General features: G+C 44.7%; 2 protein-coding genes across 2 annotated transcripts; both read right to left on the bottom strand.

The window, feature by feature from the left end:
• Window positions 1-2,763: 2,763 nt before the first annotated feature.
• On the bottom strand, window positions 2,764-3,578 carry LOC142312290 (uncharacterized). The gene has a single exon (XM_075351216.1). It carries the CDS (start codon window positions 3,481-3,483, stop codon window positions 2,776-2,778), a length of 708 nt encoding a protein of 235 aa, XP_075207331.1. The 5' UTR covers window positions 3,484-3,578; the 3' UTR covers window positions 2,764-2,775.
• Window positions 3,579-17,135: 13,557 nt separating this feature from the next.
• On the bottom strand, window positions 17,136-17,809 carry LOC142312984 (gastrula zinc finger protein XlCGF66.1-like). The gene is made up of 3 exons (XM_075351973.1): window positions 17,666-17,809; window positions 17,358-17,537; window positions 17,136-17,276 (listed from the first exon to the last, which is right to left on the bottom strand). Exons 1-3 carry the CDS (start codon window positions 17,741-17,743, stop codon window positions 17,136-17,138), a joined length of 399 nt encoding a protein of 132 aa, XP_075208088.1. The 5' UTR covers window positions 17,744-17,809.
• Between the last annotated feature and the right edge of the window lie 1,164 nt (window positions 17,810-18,973).

Here is an 18,973-nt window from a genome sequence, read left to right as displayed (position 1 = left end):
GCTCCTGGTGTTCCTGGAGAGAATCAGAAAAGATTAGAATATCATCCAGATAGATCACCATGAATTGGTCCATGATAGCCCTGAAAATATCATTAACTAGATGTTGAAATGCCGCAGGAGCGTTACAAAGTCCAAAAGGCATCACTAAATACTCAAAATGTCCGTACCGACATCGGAACGCGGTCTTCCACTCGTCTCCGGGACGTATACGAAGCAGATTATATGCCCCACGGAGGTCCAATTTGGTGAATATCTTTGCCTGTTGGACTCTCTCCAATAGCTCCGGAATCAACGGTAACGGATACCGGTTCCGGATGGTTATTTTATTCAGTTCCCGGTAGTCAATACAGGGTCTCAGAGTCCCCTCCTTCTTTTTCACAAAAAAGATGGGTGCCCCTGCGGGCGAGGTAGACGGGCGAATAAATCCCTTGGCCAGGCTTTCATCAATATACTCCTTTAGGGCTTCTAGCTCAGGTGCCGCCAACGGGTAAACATGACCAAACGGGATTTCTGCCCCTGGGAGTAAGTCTATGGGGCAATCATACGGTCTATGCGGAGGAAGCCGATCGGCCTTTCTTTTGTCGCATATGTCAGCGAAGTCACGATAAACCGAGGGTAAAACGGGTACCTGTACCGTGCCTTCTGCATGTGGTGTTACCGGAACCGGAACAGTTGGACAAATGGCCGGATCACTCTGCGGTGGGAAGGATATCTCCTTAGTTTCCCAATTGATGACCGGATTTGTAGACCGTAGCCACGGAATACCTAGAATAATCGGAAAATGTGGAGAAGAGATCATCATGAAAACAAGAGTCTCCTGCTGACCTGGTTTCATCACGCATTCTAGCGGTACTGTTTCCCGATCCACTGGTCCAGATGTTAACGGAGATCCGTCTACCGTCTCCATGGTAACCGGTAAGGACCTTTGCTGAGTCCGGATACCGTGTTTACTAGCAAAAGAAAAGTCCATGAAATTTCCCCCTGCCCCAGAGTCTATCATTGCAGAGGTAGGAATTAGCTGTCCCTCCCACCGGATCTGAATGGGGAGTGAACAATGGGTATATTTCCCTTCTGAGTCCTTCGGTGAGGTAGACATTACCGTCAAGGGAAATACCGCATCCAAGTGTCCACTTGCCTCAGAGATATCAGACTCTGCGTCCGTGTTATCACACTCTGCCATGGCTGCCAATACCTTATTTGGGCGATTCGGACGTTTCGGGCAGTCGATTAAAAAATGGTCCGATTGACCGCAGTAGAAACACAAACGCTCACGGAGCCGGTGTTCACGACGTTCGTTGGTCTCTCGCTTTTGTAGAGAGTCCACTTGCATAGGAACGTCCTCAGCCTCCCGTGGCGTCCTGAAAGCCGGTTCTCTGGAAGGAAATGTATTATTATTTATACGGTTTATAGCCGCCCATTTTTCCTGTCTACGTTCCGTTAAACGGGTATCTATGCGCACACAGTGCTGGAGAAACAGGTCAAAATCCCCTGGGGATTCGGAACGGGCTAACTCGTCCTTGATGGTACCGGACAAACCCTTTCTGAAAACGGACAATAATGCATTGTTTCCCCAGTCGGTGTCTACCACTAACCTCCTGAACTCAGTGGCGTATTCAATGACAGAGCGCTTTCCCTGACGTAAGGAAAGGAGAGCAGATTCAGCGGTAGCACGGCGATTCGGATCATCAAACATCTGCGCCATTGCGTTCAGAAAGTCATCTAGGTGATTTAAACGGATGTCCCGGTTTTCTATCATCGGATTAGCCCAAGCCAGTGCTCGTGAGGTTAATAACATGATGATACATAACACCTTTGACCGGTCAGAACGGTAATATTCAGCATGTACATCGAAAAACAGTATACATTGGTTAATAAATCCACGGAACTGACTACGATCACCATTAAAACGGAATGGGGGTAACCTAGGCATACCGGCAGCTGGTACGGACGTAGTGGGGACGGCTTCCTGAGCCTCCACTCTGACTTGCAAATCCTGTATAGCCGGACCCAGTACCTGGTGATCATGGCCCAGCTGCGTTTCCACATCTCTAAGCTTAGTCTGCACCGCCTCCATCTCCTGCTGCAGGGAGTTAATCATGGAGAACAGCTGATCTACTCGTGTCTCAGTCATTGCCCCAGCGAAATCCTCTAATGGCCTGAGTATAATGTAATACTTATTCTATATTCTGAGGATTTCGATAGCGTAGGGCAATGACAATCAGAGACGAGTTCCGGGTACAAGATGTTTTATAGTATGTCACCACGGTAGAAACAGAACAAACACAACAATACAATAACACATACAATACTTTCCGGAATGGACGCGCAGGGGATTCCCGGGACCACGCACCGGACTCCCCCAGGGAGACCACCGGAGCGAACCCCTATACAGGGACTGTCCGGCAATCTACCCCGGAAGGCCTAAATGCGCAGCGGCCGGGATAAGGAGCAAGCGGTAAAGTCAATGAGTGTCCGTACGGAAATGTTTATCCAGGATGGTTACGAACCAAAAGAGAACCAGGCGGAGTGCTGACCGAAGATGGTAAACGGAATCCGGGCACAGCCTTAAGAGCCGGGTACAGTCCTGAGACAATCGGTAGGTAGTCCTTTAGGGGAATCCCGAGGCAATCCGGAATAAGCAGCAAACACAGCAGGAGCACACAGCAGGCAGTATACTCAGGCACTGGACTGGGCTGGGAGGCGGCCTTTTAAGCTGCTGGACAGGAAGTAGGGCAACAGAACGGTAACCTCCATGTTAACCGAGGGCAAGGGCAGTCAAAAGAGAACTGGAAAACCTGGAAACCTGACAGTAACAAGATGTGGTTTTTGGTTAAAACATTTCCCACATTCTGAACAAAAAAAGGGCTTTTCTCCAGTGTGAATTCTTTGATGCAGAACAAGTAGTGATGTACGTACAAAACATTTCCCACATTCTGAACATGAATACGGCTTCTCCCCTGTGTGAGTTCTTTGATGTGTAACAGAATCTGATTTGTGTGCAAAACATTTCCCACATTCTGAACATGAAAAAGGCTTCTCCCCTGTGTGAGTTTTCTGGTGTGTAATAAGACGTAATTTACGTGTAAAACATTTTCCACATTCTGAACATGAAAAAGGATTCTCCCCTGTGTGAGTTCTCTGGTGACTAATAAGTTGTGATTTTTGGTTAAAACATTTCCCACATTCTGAACATAAAAAGGGCTTTTCTCCAGTGTGAATTCTTTGATGCCTAACAAGTAGTGATGTACGTACAAAACATTTCCCACATTCTGAACATAAATGTGGCTTCTCCCCTGTGTGATTTTTTTTATGTATTTTTTTAGATTCTAAAGTTGAAAATGGCTTTTTTACTGTAAGAGCACTTCTATTTTGAATGCCTGATTTGTGACTTATATTTTTCTTTATAGTCTGTGATAAAACAGTAGGTAGGACCTGTTTAAAAGAATCAGATGATAGATCTTTGCTCTGAAGAGATGATAGCATATCTGAAATAGTAGCATTCACTTTAGTTATATCTTGTGTGATATCAAGGTCATCTGATTTAAAAAATGAAGATGTCAGCTGTGCCTCTGATCTCCTGGTGCAGTCATCTGCCAAGAATAAAAATTATTTTTAATAATATATAAAAATGTAAGGATATAATTTCTAAAATAACTTAAGAACTTGCAAGTAATATAGCAATCTATAATTATTATTTACTTGAAACAAAAAACATTCACAATTTAACAGTAGACCTCTGAGCAAGTACCACTAGAATAAGATGTTCAACCCTCTTTGTTCATTTTGCATCTCAAATATTTGAATAATAATCCACCAAATAATGTTTACTGGCTAAAATTATACCAAAAAACGTCTACTCCGTCAGTGTAATAATAGGATGTTTCCACATTGGTTATAGCTGAAAAACTCCTGAAAAGCGATATGGCTTCATAATCCAATCCAAAAAAATTCCAAAGCCAAATGTCATTGATGCTTCTCAGCCTTGCAGTGGCCCAAACACTGTTAGGCGGGCTTTGCACGTTGCGACATCGGTAACAATGTGTTACCGATGCTGCAGCGATAGTCCCGCCCACGTCGCACGTGCGATATCTAGTGAAAGCTGCCGTAGCGATTATTATCGCTACGGCAGCTTCACACGCACATACCTGCCGTGCGACGTCCCTCTGGCCGGCGACCCGCCTCCTTCCTTCACAGCAACGTCACACGGCAGGCGGCCAATTGAAGCGGAGGGGCGGAGATGAGCAGGATGTAAACATCCCGCCCACCTCCGTCCTTCTCATTGCAGCCGGGAGGCAGGTAAGGTGATGTTCCTCGCTCCTGCGGCTTCATACACAGCGATGTGTGCTGCCGCTGGAGCGAGGAACAACATGGTACCTGTCGCACCATCGGCATTATGGAAATGTCGGAGGCTGCAGCGAGCTTTTGCGCTCGTTCATCGTATCAAAAAGGTTTTACACGTTGCGATATCGACTGCGACGCCGGATGTGCGTCACTTTCGATTTGACCCCATCGACATCGCACGTGCAATGTCGCAACGTGCAAAGCCGCCCTTAGGCTATGTCCGCACTTTGCTTTTTTACCTGCTTTTCCACTTCTTTTTCAACTGCAGTGTTTTCATGCCAAAATGCTTGCGTTATGCTTTTCAAGCAAAGTCAATGGGACATTGAGCTTTCTTGTGCGCACTTTGCTGTTCAAAGCGCTGCATTTACTTTGCATAAATTTGGGCAAAAACTCAACGGTTAAAGAAGCAACATGTCAATTGTTTTTGCCATTTTGGCTGCGTTTCCCATCCATTCAATTTAATACAAAACTGCAGTGTTTCTAAAAGCACCGAAAAAGCACTAAAAACTCATGAAAACCGCAAGGTGTGCATAGGCTACTTTCTTTGTGTTTTACATGCATTTTTAAAGCCAAAAGCATTGCCCTTTTTGCCAGAGGATGCTTTTTGAACTGCAACTACCTCGACGCAAAGTGCAGACACAGCCTTAGGCTGTGTGCGCATGTTGCGTTTTTTCATGCGTTTACGCAGCGTTTTAAACTGCAGCATAAATGCATGCGTTGTGCTTCCCCAGCAAAGTCTATGAGAAGTCAGCAAATTCCATAGGCACATTGCTTTTTTAAATGCAGCGTTTTGGATGCCAAATATTTGACAAAAACCAATGCGTTTATAAAAGCAGCATGTCACTTCTTTTGTGCGTTTTGGTTGCATTTTCCACCCAATGAAATTGATGTTGGTCTCTCTCTGTTTGTCTGTCTGTCTCTCTTTCATACTCACCGATCACTGGCGCAGCGCTGCACAGCTGTTACACTGTTCCGGCGGCTTCTCCTGCTTTTGAAAATGCCGGCCATTCATTATTCCATCTCGTATTCACTGCTTCCCCCGCCCACCGGCGCCTGTGATTGGTTGCATTCAGACGCGCCCCCACGCTGAATGACAGCTGTCTCACTGCAACCAATTACAGCTGCCGGTGGGCAGGTCTATAACATGCAATGAAATAAATTTAGCCAAGGTAGAGCCACATGGCTGAAGGCGGGTATTCTCAGGATGGGGAGACCCATGCTATGGGGAGCCCCCCAGCCTAAAAATATCAGCCAGCAGCCGCCCAGAATTGCCGAATCCATTAGAAGTGACAGTCCCGGGACTGTACCCGGCTCATCCCGAATTGCCTTGGTGTGGTGGCAATCTGAGTAATAAGGAATTAATGGCAGCCCATTGCTGCCACTAAGTCCTAGGTTAATCATGGCAGGAGTCTATGAGACACCCCACATGATTAACCTGTAAATTAAAGAAAATAAACACATGCTTCCAAAAAATCCTTTACCGGTATTTGGAATGAAAAACAAAAAAAAAATCACCCTCTTTCACCATTTATTAATCCCCAAACAGCCCTCCAGGTCAGTCGTAATCCACACAAGGTCCTAAGACGCTTTCAGCTATGCTACATCGGAAGCTGACAGTGAGCGGCCACAGACCACGACCGCTCTCTGTCAGCTCCACGCAGAAACTGAAGTGAGTTGCGCTATGAGAGATGACGTCGCTCAGGTTACCCACGGCCACCGCTGGGTCCTTCAACTGTGACAGCAAGTCGCCTGAGTGACTGAAGTGATCAGCGGTGCAGTCACTCAGGTGATTTGCGGTCTCGGGTGGAGGACTCCAGCTGGCCGCGGGAAACCGGAGTAACAGCACCGCTGATCGCGCGGCTCACTTCAGTCACTCAGGGGATTTGCAGTCACCGGTGAGTCCTTCACCAGTGACCGCAAATCAGGCCATGGCACACAGACAGAGCCGCATGATGATAATGAAGTTGGGTGTAGTTCATCCGAGTTCATTCTGAGCGCACGGCTCTGTCTCGCACCTAGCCATGCACTATAGGGATATAGCAGAGCCGAGTGGGAACGTCAAAAATGCATCCAAAATGCATGCATGTTAGATGCATTTTTTATGTCAAATGCAGTGTTTACAGTTGTTAAAATGCTGCAGTTTATTTGTCAAGTCAGAACGCAGCGTGCACACATAGCCTTAGTATCCACATATTGGACATTACCACAGAGAAGAACCCACATAAAAATTTACAGTGTGTGTGTTTCCTGGAGCTAAAACTGGGCACTATATGTTGGGCAGTAAAATGGCAGATTTGTAATTTTCTCACTCCGTCCATTCCATGCCAATTTCCAGAGACTGCCTCTGGAGTCTGGAGTCAAAATAGTCATTTAGACTAAAGTAGAATACGGTAAATTCTATTAACTATACACTGGAGATCAATATTAGAGAACAACACACAATTTCCTAAATTTTGCGGTCATTGTGTTATCCTATGTGATTATATCCTAACATGAGGAAACTCGTGGTATTTTAAGCTTATTTCATAAATTGAATTTTTTGAAAAGCACATAATAGAAATGTAAATTAGATAAATGTAAAAGAACGCTGATCAAAATGAGAGAACACTTTCAGATACCTGCAAATTATTGGTGTTAATCTGGCACCTGGTGCTAATTTCCTTCATTATTTGACAAACCCTAATTAACTGTAGTCCATAGAAATACACTGCTCACACTTTTGTCTTTGTTTTGCAAGTGAAAAAAATGTTTTTATATAGGAGAAACCATATAATTTAACACAACCAATTTATACGTTTCGCCTAAGAGGCCTTGTTCATGGGGTCAATAGGAAAATGAAAATATATACAGTGACTAAACCCATACAGATATATACATTATTTACAATATGAACTTTAGATAAGGATTTTTTCAAAAGCGTGAGAATAATGATAATACACATGAAAAGAAAGGTAAGGGAGGAAGATGAGGGTAGAGGAAAAGATCGTGATAACAATAATTGTTAGGTAGTTATATACTACCTGTAAAGCTGATCTCCTGGTAAGTGTGAGGATGTTGGAGTAATGAGGGCTCCTGTAATATTAAATCCAGGTTATGGTCAGAAATGTATAATAGTACAAATGGGGGAAGAAAAAGAATAAGAAGAAGAGTGATGAGTAGTACCTTTGAATGGCAAGCACTCCCGTGCCTGTGCTTTCCTGAATGTAGCCCTGCCATAATTTGAGCGCGTGGATCTTAAATAACGCTAACGCCTGTGCACTAGCCATCTCACAGATTGAGGGAAATGACGTGTCATGGTGTGCTGTGAGGTGCCGGCGCTGGAGGGCGCTTAGTTAGTATATTGGGAGGCGTCTGTGTGATAGCGTGCTGAAGCATCCTGGTAGTCATGGAGATGGCAGCGCATGCGCACTGATCAATCTAATGACTCACTGATGTAGCTGGTGCTGGCGTGTTGTGGAGCTTGCTGAGACAACCTTGTAGTCATGGAAATGGTTGCGCATGCACTCTGATGAATCTAGTGACACGCTGTTAGTATCACTGGCCCTTCCATACTGATAGAAATCAAAGCGCATGTGTGAAAGGCACAGCTATGAATCTGTAATGCCCTGTTTACTATCAGTATAGAAAGGCCAGTGATATTAACAGCCCGTCACTGGATTCATCAGCACGCACGCGCAACTCCAAAATCCTCACACTTACCAGATCAACCTTAACAGGTAGTATATAACTAACTCTTATTATCATCACTACCTTTTCCTCTACCCTCATCCTCTTCTTTACCTGTCTTATTAAATGTGATATCATGTGCACTGCTTGTATATATTATCTAATATACGAATACTGTAACAACTACTGTATGTTTACACACTTGCTGTAGACTAGCATTATATTGTTATATAGGTACTCCTAACTTTCTACTACCATGTGCTCTCTTTAATATTTAAAAATATTTAAAAATATTCCGAAATATCCAGATAGGAGATTATTCTCACTCTTTTGAAAAAAATCCTTATCGAAAGTTCATATTGTAAATAATATATATATATCTGTATATGTGTTTAGTCACTGTACATATTTTCCTTTTCCTAACGACTCTAGGAACAAGGCCCCTTGGGCGAAAATGTAGGAATTGGTAGTGTTAAATTATATTTCTCCTAAATAAAAACATTTTTTTCACTTGCAAAGCAAAGACACTACACACACTTTTGTATTTCTATGGATTGTAAATAAGGGGTTTAACCCGTACACTAGCACGCGGAAAATACCCCAGTGTGCACGCCATTTAATATTTAAATCCTATGTACCTGGCAGTTTAAGTTTCCAGTTTGCACTGACTTTGTAAAAATGGTGTGCCGTTCCTATGTGACTGAAATCCTCCGATAAAAAGTTGTCTAGCTGAAGGCCAAAGGGGTGACCATATCAGCCATAACAAGAGAAGTTGGTCGATCCAACTCTGTGATTTCGAGAATATTGCTTCTTTACAACATCACAAACTCTTTCAAGTCCTCCAAGAAGGCTGGTCGCCCTCAAAAGACAAAATGAAAGAGAGGACAGGATAATGGGGAAAATCTCCATGGGTAATCTATCCAAGACTTCAGCTGGAATTGCTAGCCAGAGTTCAGCACAGAACAGGGTAAGAATCTATCTCGTCATACAGTGTCATGATGTTTAAGAGCATTTGGACTGAAAGCCCACTCTGAAGTGACCAAACCTCTCATTAGCAGAAAAAATCAAAAGGAGCATGTTGTGTGGACAGAGGAGAAGTGGTCCATAGTTCATTTTAATGATTAAAGTTTAATTTATTTGGGTCTGATGGGAAACATTATATTTGTTGACAAACTGGGGAAAGACTAAACCCAAAGTGTAGTAAGAAGTCAGTGAAAGGTGGTGGAGTAAAGGGTGCTTTACACGCTGCAACATCGCTAGCAATTGCTAGCGATGTCATGAACGATAGCACCCGCCCCCTCAGTACGTGCGACATGTGGTGATCGCTGCTGTAGCGAACATTATCGCTACGGCAGCGTCACACGCACATACCTGTTCAACGACGTCCCTGTGACCGCCGAACAATCCCTCCTTCAAGGGGGAGGTGAGTTCGGCGTCATAGCGATGTCACTGCGGCGTCACTAAGCGGTCGGCCAATAGAAGCGGAGGGGCGTAACATCCCGCCCAGTGGCGTAACTACCGCGGTCGCAGCGGTCGCGATCTCGACCGGGCCCGGGAGGTCAGGGGCCCGGCGGCCGCCAGGCAGATCTGCAGCCAGCTCCTGTCAGTGTGAGAGGAGCCGCGCTGATGTGTCAAAGACCACGCGGCCGCTATTTGACCCGCTGCCGCTGCCGACACCGGGCCCCCCTGCCTGGTGTCAGTGGCGGCACCGGGGCCCCCTACCTGGTGTCAGCGGCTGCGGCGTCTCCCCCGTCACCGCGCACAGTAATGATGAAGCATAGCGCGGCCGGTGCCGCGCTATGCATCACCATTCTCCCCCTGTGCGGTGACGTCACTCCCAAGCGACTGCTGTGCTGAGTGCACAGAGTGCAGGACGGGAGGACGCCGACCGCAGCACCGGGAGAACGAGCAGCGGGGAGGACAGCAGTGGTGGAAGGAAGAGAGAAGGTGAGTACTTGTTGTTTTGTTTTTTTTTCTAATATAAGTGAGTAAATGGTGGCCAGAGGCTTGGGAAGGCAGTTCTGGGGAAGCTGCATTATTATGCATGGAAGCCTGGAGAGGCTGCTTTATACATGGAGGTCTGAGAAGGCTGCATTATATATGGAGGTCTGGGGAAGCTGCATTATTATACATGGAGGCCTGGAGAGGCTGCTTTATACATGGAGGTCTGAGGAGGCTGCATTATATATGGAGGTCTGGGGAAGCTGCATTATACATGGAGGCCTGGAGAGGCTGCTTTATACATGGAGGTCTGAGGAGGCTGCATTATATATGGAGGTCTGGGGAAGCTGCATTATTATACATGGAGGCCTTAAGAGGCTGCTTTATACATGGAGGTCTGAGGAGGCTGCATTATATATGGAGGTCTGGGGAAGCTGCATTATTATACATGGAGGCCTGGAGAGGCTGCTTTATACATGGAGGTCTGAGGAGGCTGCATTATATATGGAGGCCTGGAAAGGTTGCTTTATACATGGAGATCTGGAGAGGCTGCATTATTAGACATGGAGGCCTGGAGAGGCTGCTTTATACATGGAGGCCTGGAGAGGCTGCTTTATACATGGAGGCCTGGAGAGGCTTCTTTATACATAGAGGCCTGGAGAGGCTGCTTTATACATGGAGGTCTGGGGAGGCTGCATTATATATGGAGGTCTGGGGAGGCTGCATTATTATACATGGAGGCTTGGAAAGGCTGCTTTATACATGGAGGTCTGGGGAAGCTGCATTATTATACATGGAGGCCTGGAGAGGCTGCATTATACATGGAGGTCTGGGGAGGCTGCATTATTATACATGGAGGCCTGGTGGGGCTGCATTATACAGGGAGGCCTGGAGAGGCTGCATTATACATGGAGGCCTGGAGATACTGCATTATACATGGAGGCCTGGAGATACTGCATTATACATGGAGGCCTGGAGATACTGCATTATACATGGAGGCCTGAGGAGGCTGGGTGCATTGTTATACATGGAGGCCTGGAGAGGCTGGCTGCTACATTATACATGGAGGCCTGAGGAGGCTGGCTGCATTATTATACATGGAGGCCTGGAGAGGATGGCTGCATTATTATATATGGAGGTCTGGGGGGCTGCATAATACAAAATGAAGGACACCTTATACATGGAATATAGGGGTGCATTATGCATGGAGGAGTATGGGGCTGAATAATGCAATATGAAGGTTTATGGGGTTGCGTTATAATACATATAGGACTATGGGGGCTACATCATAATATATGGAGGACTATGGAGGCTACCTTATACATGGACTATGGGGGTGCATTATAAAACATTGGGGACTATGTGGTGCAGTATAATATATGGAAAACTATGGGGTGAATTATAATACAGTACATCGAGAACTATGAGAAATTCATGATAATAATTGAAGGGCTACTTTATACATGGAGGATTATGGGGGTGCCTTATAATATATGGAGGACTATGTGGTGCAGTATTATATATTGAATACTATGGGGTGAATTATAATGCATGGAGAAATGCATTATAATACTTGGTGGACTATGGAAGTGTATTCTAATATATGAAGGGTTATGTGGGACCCTTTATACTATTTGGAAGGCTATGTGGGTGCCATTATTGTATTTGGAGAACTATATACAAGGGGGGACAAAGATACAAGCATGGGATAGGAACGTTTTGTGCTGAGGGAAAAAGGCTCTTTTCCCTCAGCACCCAGCTTTCCCATGCTCTGCTGTACATCTCTCAGCACCCAGCTTTCCCATGCTCTGTTATACATCATTTCTCAGCACCCAGCTTTCCCATGCTCTGATATGGGAAAGCTGGGTGCTGAGGGTAAGATGTATAGCAGAGCATGGGGAAGCAGTGTGCCGAGGACAAGATGGATATCAGAACATAGGAAAGCTGGGTGCTGATAGAGGGATTTCAGATCATTGGAAATTTGGGTGCTGTGGGTAAGAGCCAAGTGTCAGCATCATTATCCTGTACCCCGAGTGTCAGTGTCATTATCCCATACCCTAAGTGTCAGTGTCATTATCCCATACCCCGAGTGTCATTATCCTGTACCCCGAGTGTCAGTGTCATTATCCTGTACCCCGAGTGTCAGTGTCATTATCCCGTACCCTAAGTGTTGGTGTACGTGGAGGGAGGGACCAGGTCTGAACTTTGCACCGGGGCCCATCAAACTCTAGTTACGCCACTGATCCCGCCCACCTCCTTCCTTCCGCATTGCCGGTGGACGCAGGTAAGGAGATGTTCGTAGCTCCTGCGGTGTCACACATAGCGATGTGTGGTGACGCAGGAACGACGAACAACATCGTACCTGTGGCAGCAACGATATTAAGGAATGGAGTGACGTGTCAATGATCACCGTTTTTGAACGATTTTTCGATCGTTGATTGTCGCTACTTGGTGTCACACGCTGCGATGTCGCTACCGGCGCCGGATGTGCATCACTAACAACGTGACCCCGACGATATATCAGAAGCGATGTCGCAGCGTGTAAAGCACACTTTAGTGTCATGGTTTGGTGAATGTTTTCTGCAGCAGGAGTTGGACCTCTCATACAGCTACATGGCAGAGTGAATGCAAGTGTGTATCCGAACCTTCTTCAACAACATGTACTTCTTAACTTGCGTTCATCACTCAATCAGCCAGCAATTTCCATGCAGGAAAATGCTCCCTGTCACACAGCAAAATGGGTAAAGCAATTCCTTGAAACCAAAAACATTGAAACAATAAAATGGCCGCCCAGAGTCCTGATCTAAACCCAATAGAAAACCTCTGGAAAATCCTTGATGACAAAGATATGGCTAAGAAATCCACAACAGTCAAAAAACTGTGGAAGAGACTGGAAGACGAGAGGACCAAAATCCCACCAGAGCAGTGTGAAAGACTAGTGATATCCGTGGCTGCAGATGTGCTGAAGTCATTCACAGTGACAGCTAGTACACGTCTTACTGATTGGTGATTTCTTACCGTCAGAAAATTTAGTTATAATCTTTCTCTGTGCTACAGTCATTGCTATTCTCTAATTCATCACGTTTTGGACAAAATCAAGGTTTTAGGATGATAAACTTTGGATCTTTTGTAAAACACTATTCTAGTGGCAAAAACTTTCAAATGTTGTTCAATGTAGATTACATTATTTATGAAAAAAAGGAACAAGTGACCATACATTGTTCTCTAATTTTGATCTCCAGTGTATGTTGCGGTATCACTATTTGTTTTAAGAACATCCAAATGCAATGTTTGAACACTTCTAATTAATTTATTTTTTTTAGCGAATTTCAGATTTTTTTTAAGTGACCAGGAAACAAATCAATCTTAAATTACAACTAAGATAAAGTAGAATATGTCCCTGGGTTCAGATTAAAGCATTACAAAGGTGTTATCGTGTAAAGTGACAGATGTCAGATTGGAGAAATGGGGCCTGGATAGGAGCAGAAAACTGGCTGCAGTGGAAAGCCATGAAATAAGAGCGGCTTTGGTACTAACTACTACAGAGAGAAACTGTGACTATAGACAATAACGCATCCACTAAAATGATTGCCCTCCACCCGACAGCCTTCACCGTCAGTGATTTAGTAACTAGAGGTGACACATCTGGAGTAATTACAGTATGTGGCTCGGGGCCTCTCGGCAATCCAAATTATTGGAGGAACCAATTATTTTTGTCAGATGAGTTTCTTGAAGAAATATTAGACATTTAGAGAGAACTTTTTAACATAGTCCAGTAAATCAGAGTTGTACTCATTTAAGATGGACCATTGGAGCTACTATAAGTTCTGGCCAGAAAAGTAGAGGAAGTATTAGTGCTCCCCATTTCAGGAGCGATTGTGCAGTAATCTGAATTCATTAGGATCAGAAACATAATAGAATTCATGACGATCCTGTAGATGTCAGTAACTGTATTTTAGAGCCATCAACCACGCACAGCTTAGCGATTTATCATGGCGCAGGTGTGATGTTCTTTGTATAGTTTATCACAATCCTCTTTGAAGGAGACGATTTGGATTGGAGAGAACATCTGTGCTTGATCTCCACAAAGCAGGACCTAGAGGCCATGTTTAATAGACTAGAGGAGACTCAGAGCCGGGACTTGGATTCTGTTATACAGGACATCACGCAAATGGGCATCAGAGTGGATGACCTAGAGTCTGACACAGATTCTTTATATCAAACAATAGAGGAGCAATATATTATTATATCTGAGCATACCACTCAGATCTCAAGACATTTTAACATTTATAGATAACATAGAGAACAGTCACATATCAAACAATCTCCGTATTCGTGGCATGCTTGAAGAAATCTCTTCCCATATGCTGAATAAAACCATTAATACTTTATGTATTACTATACTTCCTATGATTTACTTGGGTGGAAAGAGGACTTTTATTGAAATGAATATAATTCACAGAGCTCTTCTTCCTACCCCCTAACTCCATATGTATGACGTCGTTCTGCCTTTGTTTTTTTTATTGAAATATATGATTGTAAAAAATATTTGATAATTAGTGAATAACAAAATAAAAACTTATTTTACCATAAACAATAAGAAATAATTATAAAATTCTGCTAATGTTCTCCGCTCTTAAAAAATGAGAGAAGGTATCAATTCATGGTAATTCACAGGTTACACTGTCCCCGGCTTTTATGCCCAAGATCGGAAATATTAAAAAGGTAAGGTGTTGCGTTTTTTTATTTTTGTATTAATAATAGTGATTTACTATACTATATACTGAGCACCGCAGTTTACGCGGTGTGCGTGCAGCAGAGCATTGTGGGCGTGCGTGCGGCAGAGCATTGCAGGTGGGAGTGCGTGCGGGAGAGCATTGCAGGTAGGCGTGCGTGCGGGAGAGCATTGCAGGCATGCGGCAGAGCATTGCAGGCGAACGGGCGTACGGCAGAGCATTGAAAACGGACGTGCAGCAGAGCATTGCGGGAGTGCGTGCGGCAGAGCATTGCGGCCAGACGTGCATGCGGCAGAGCATTGCTGGTACGGGGCATGCACAGCGGCAGAGCATTGCTGGAACAGGGCGTGCAGAGCGCTATGTGGGGAGCACTATGCAGCTGTCCTTGGTGACACTTTAGATATTAGGATCACTTTTCGGTCACCAACAAAATGGCTCCGCACTGTGATCCCAAATTTCATCTTCCCTTATCTTTTTGGAAACACCCAGATTGATTGGGAGGGGGGGGAGGGGTGACATTACACACAGGAGAGCAGATTCCTCCCACTTTTACTGCAGTAGTTCTACAGTAGGATTTCAGCAGCTGCTGCCCCTAGTGATTAAGAGTGGTAAATATCAAACTTTTTACATATTTTTTTATATTTTGCTCAATTGAAAACAAATAATATTTAAACAAATAATTAAAACATTAATACTTTACAATTTTTCAGTTATTTATTTTTTTTTTTTTTTTGGACGACACCTTCCCTTTAAATATTTTAAATGTCCCTTGTGTAACTCAGAGGCTGCGGATCTATTTCACTTGTATTGTGACTGCCCGGAAAGGAGGAAATTCACTTCTCATGGAATGGTGTCTCATCATAAAAGGGAAGTTTGGCAAGAAAGACTGGACCTTTGTAACGACCTTGCTCCGCGGCTATAGATCAAAGTATGATTTTGGGATGTGCGATTCATGTATTTTTCTCCAAGTGTGCTACTCACCAGCATCATTACCCTCCGCTTTCTCTTAGGGGTCCACCATACAGATTAGATTTTTCTTCCCGATTTCCTAAGTTGTCTGCACATTCTATGTACGCTGTCATTTGGCTTTGCAGATTAGAGATCTGGGCAGCTAAGGGTCAACGTCTTCTAATTTTCAGGGGATAGGGTGGATCCTACCTGTAAGATCTGGCTGAAACAGATCTCACTCCAACAGAAGGGTGTTCAATGCCCAAAATAATCAAATGAAAATAATATCTCTCCTTCACTGGGACAGAAGACTGCACCAGGAAAAATCTCCAAAAACTGCATAAACCACCACAACAAAAATGGGGACAGTTTTGGGTGGAGAATGTGGTGGTCTACAGACCAGAATTTAATACCCATAAAAATAATAACTTTATTAGTAATCAATTAAAAGATTTTCAATCAACGAAAACATGAAACATACAAAAGTGCATGTAGTGTGAAGGTGCACACTGAGTGGCCAGGTGTAGGAAAGCTTATGGAGGGGTCTGAGGGTGGTATAGATGACGTATTGATAATATGGACCAGGAAGGGTTATATCTGTCCCTGATCTGTGTCCTACCTACCAATGGGGCTTTAAGCACCCTAGATTTGTGATGCTCCCATTCCACGGCGGCTCGCCCTCGCTGTTCCTAACTACCTGATTGAATAGTCTTCCTGGTCCATATTATCAATACTTCAACTATACCACCCTCAGACCCCTCCATAAGCTTTCCTACACCTGGCCACTCAGTGTGCACCTTCACACTACATGCACTTTTGTATGTTTGATGTTTTCGTTGATTGAAAATCTTTTAATTATTTTTATGGGTATTAAATTCTGGTCTGTATACTAAGGTACCCTAGCCTATACAATTCTGGTTTGTTGAATGTGGTGGTCTAGCAGCAGAATGGGGACCATTTGATATGGCTGGACTACAACCCTGATAAAGCAGCCACAGCCGGTGACTGAGAAGAATCTGTGACTTGTCTGCATTTAGTGGTCACTACTCACCTGGGCGGTTATCTGTAGGAATCTCCTCTTTACTCCGCTCATCACCCCTCACATATGTCTCTGTAGTATTAATATGGGGCAGATCTTCACCCTGAAACAAATATTGTAAAAGTCACAGACAGATGGAGAAGTCCCATCTATGATCAGCTCTAATCCTGCCATCTCCACCGCTCTCATTACACAAGCATAACACATATAATACTGGAGGATAAAACAAGACTGAGCACAAGACCTTCACAGCCGTCTACACATCATAGGGAGATTTCATGGCACCTTCTCTCCATCTACCTGATGATCCTGAGGAACATCGGGATCTTCTTGTTTACAGTCCTGTGGGAGAAGAGGACGGGGACATCTCTCTGGTGTTGTCCTCTTACTGGATAGACCTGGAGGAGACACATACAGGGACTGAATTCATTCCTTACATACAGATAATTATAGGCCGTGTGTATTTAGTCCTGTCTATTACCTGGTGATGTGAGGGGCTGGGGAACCTCCATCATGACGTCCTTGTACAGATCTTTGTGTCCTTCTAAATACTCCCACTCCTCCATGGAGAAATAGACGGTGACGTCCTGACACCTTATAGGAACCTGACACATACAATGATACCGTCACCCCCGATCCCTTCATAGCGTTACTGTATAATGTCCCAGCATTCCCAGCAGTGTCACCTCTCCAGTCAGCAGCTCAATCATCTTGTAGGTGAGTTCTAGGATCTTCTGGTCATTGATGTCCTCATGTATCGGGGGGTGAGGTGGAGGCCCCGTGATTGGGCTCAGGGGTCTTCCCCATCCCTCAGACACAGGGGCCTGACAGCGCTCACTAGAGGTCTTCTTCATCACTGTGTAATCCTGGTTATGGAGAGACACAGTAAGAAATCTCACTCCAGACATTTCCAGAGTCCTCACCTCTCCAGTTCTGTCATCTGTTATTCCCATAGATAAGAATGATGGAATGTGACGTCATCAGAATCTCTCACCTCTCCAGTAAGCCGGAAGAGGATCTCTAGGGTGAGGTGTAATATCCTCTCCGCCATCTTGTCCCTGTCCATATCCATCCTTCACGGGGCAATCAGGAGAATTCTCTTCTATAGAAGATCTCCACTGAGAGGATCCGATATTGTAGGGACCTGAATGGGGAGAAGATGACGATGTAACATCATAAATAATCCGCTGTAATAATGCAATTACTGGAGATAATAAAGGGAAACATATAATGAGAACATTCTGGGGGAACATTATACTGTGTGGGGACAAAAAGGGGCTGAGGACCGAGGGCAGAAAGGGGCCGGGGACTGAGGGCAGAAAGGGGCTGAGGACTGAGGGCAGAAAGGGGCCGAGGACTGAGGGCAGAAAGGGGCCGAGGACTGAGGGCAGAAAGGGGCCGAGGACTGAGGGCAGAAAGGGGCCGAGGACTGAGGGCAGACGGGTTTCCTCACTTCCGGCCTCTCATAGTTGGGGCGTTTGTATCTATCAGACGAAAAGGAACAAAAACCTCGCGATTCATAGAAATCATCGAGAAACACACCAAGAAAGTTTCAGAGCTGAAGGGGTTAATGCCCCCTGCCCCAGTAAGGGTATGTGCGCACGTTGCTTTTTACCTGCTTTTTACCTGCTTTTTTGCTGCTTTTTCTTCTGCGCTGTTTAATGCCAAAATGGATGTGTTCTTCTATTCAAGCAAAGTCTATGGGAATTTGGGTTTCTTGTTCACACTATGCAGTTCAAAATGCTGCCTTTTTGTGGCAGAACTTTGGTCAAAAACTCAGCTTTGCAGTGCAAAACCCAAATGGCAAAAACAATTGACATGTTGCTTCTTTGAAAAGCTGAGTTTTTGACCAAAGTTCTGCCTCAAAAAGGCAGCATTTGGAACAACATAGTGTGAACAAGAAACCCAAATTCCCATAGACTTTGCTTGAATAGAAGAACACATCCATTTTGGCATTAAACAGCGCAGAAGAAAAAGCAGCAAAAAAGCAGGTAAAAAGCAACGTGCGCACATACCCTAATGGGGAATCTCCACACACCTCCTCCTGCAGAGCCGCACACTAGATATATGGTGCTCTGTGCTTCCAGGACCTGTGATGATGTCACATGGAGGCAGGGCTGTATTTTGCCTTCGTGCTGCCCTAGGCACTTTAAGTGGTCGCGCCCCTTAGTGACAACGTAAAACTGAGTTTTCGCACACGACATCTGTTTAAGGCAGATCTACTTTGTAAAACACTTGAAAAAGTATCAATGAGAAATGAAGGGCACTAACCCCCCCCCCCCCCCCCACCCAATGGGGATCA

The sequence above is a fragment of the Anomaloglossus baeobatrachus genome, chromosome 5, assembly GCF_048569485.1.
Source record: "Anomaloglossus baeobatrachus isolate aAnoBae1 chromosome 5, aAnoBae1.hap1, whole genome shotgun sequence".
NCBI lineage: Eukaryota > Metazoa > Chordata > Amphibia > Anura > Aromobatidae > Anomaloglossus > Anomaloglossus baeobatrachus.
Note: the sequence above shows the minus strand (reverse complement) of the source record. Positions and strands in the feature narration are given on the sequence as shown.

Excerpts from the sequence above, each read along its gene's own strand:
- LOC142312984 (XM_075351973.1), bottom strand. The coding sequence starts at position 17,743 with ATGGATATGGACAGGGACAAGATGGCGGAGAGGATATTACACCTCACC. Across the intron at positions 17,538-17,665 it reads TCTTCCGGCTTACTGGAGAG|GATTACACAGTGATGAAGAA; the intron begins GTGAGAGATTCT and ends CTCCATAACCAG. Across the intron at positions 17,277-17,357 it reads TTGAGCTGCTGACTGGAGAG|GTTCCTATAAGGTGTCAGGA; the intron begins GTGACACTGCTG and ends TGTATGTGTCAG.
- LOC142312290 (XM_075351216.1), bottom strand. The coding sequence starts at position 3,483 with ATGCTATCATCTCTTCAGAGCAAAGATCTATCATCTGATTCTTTTAAA.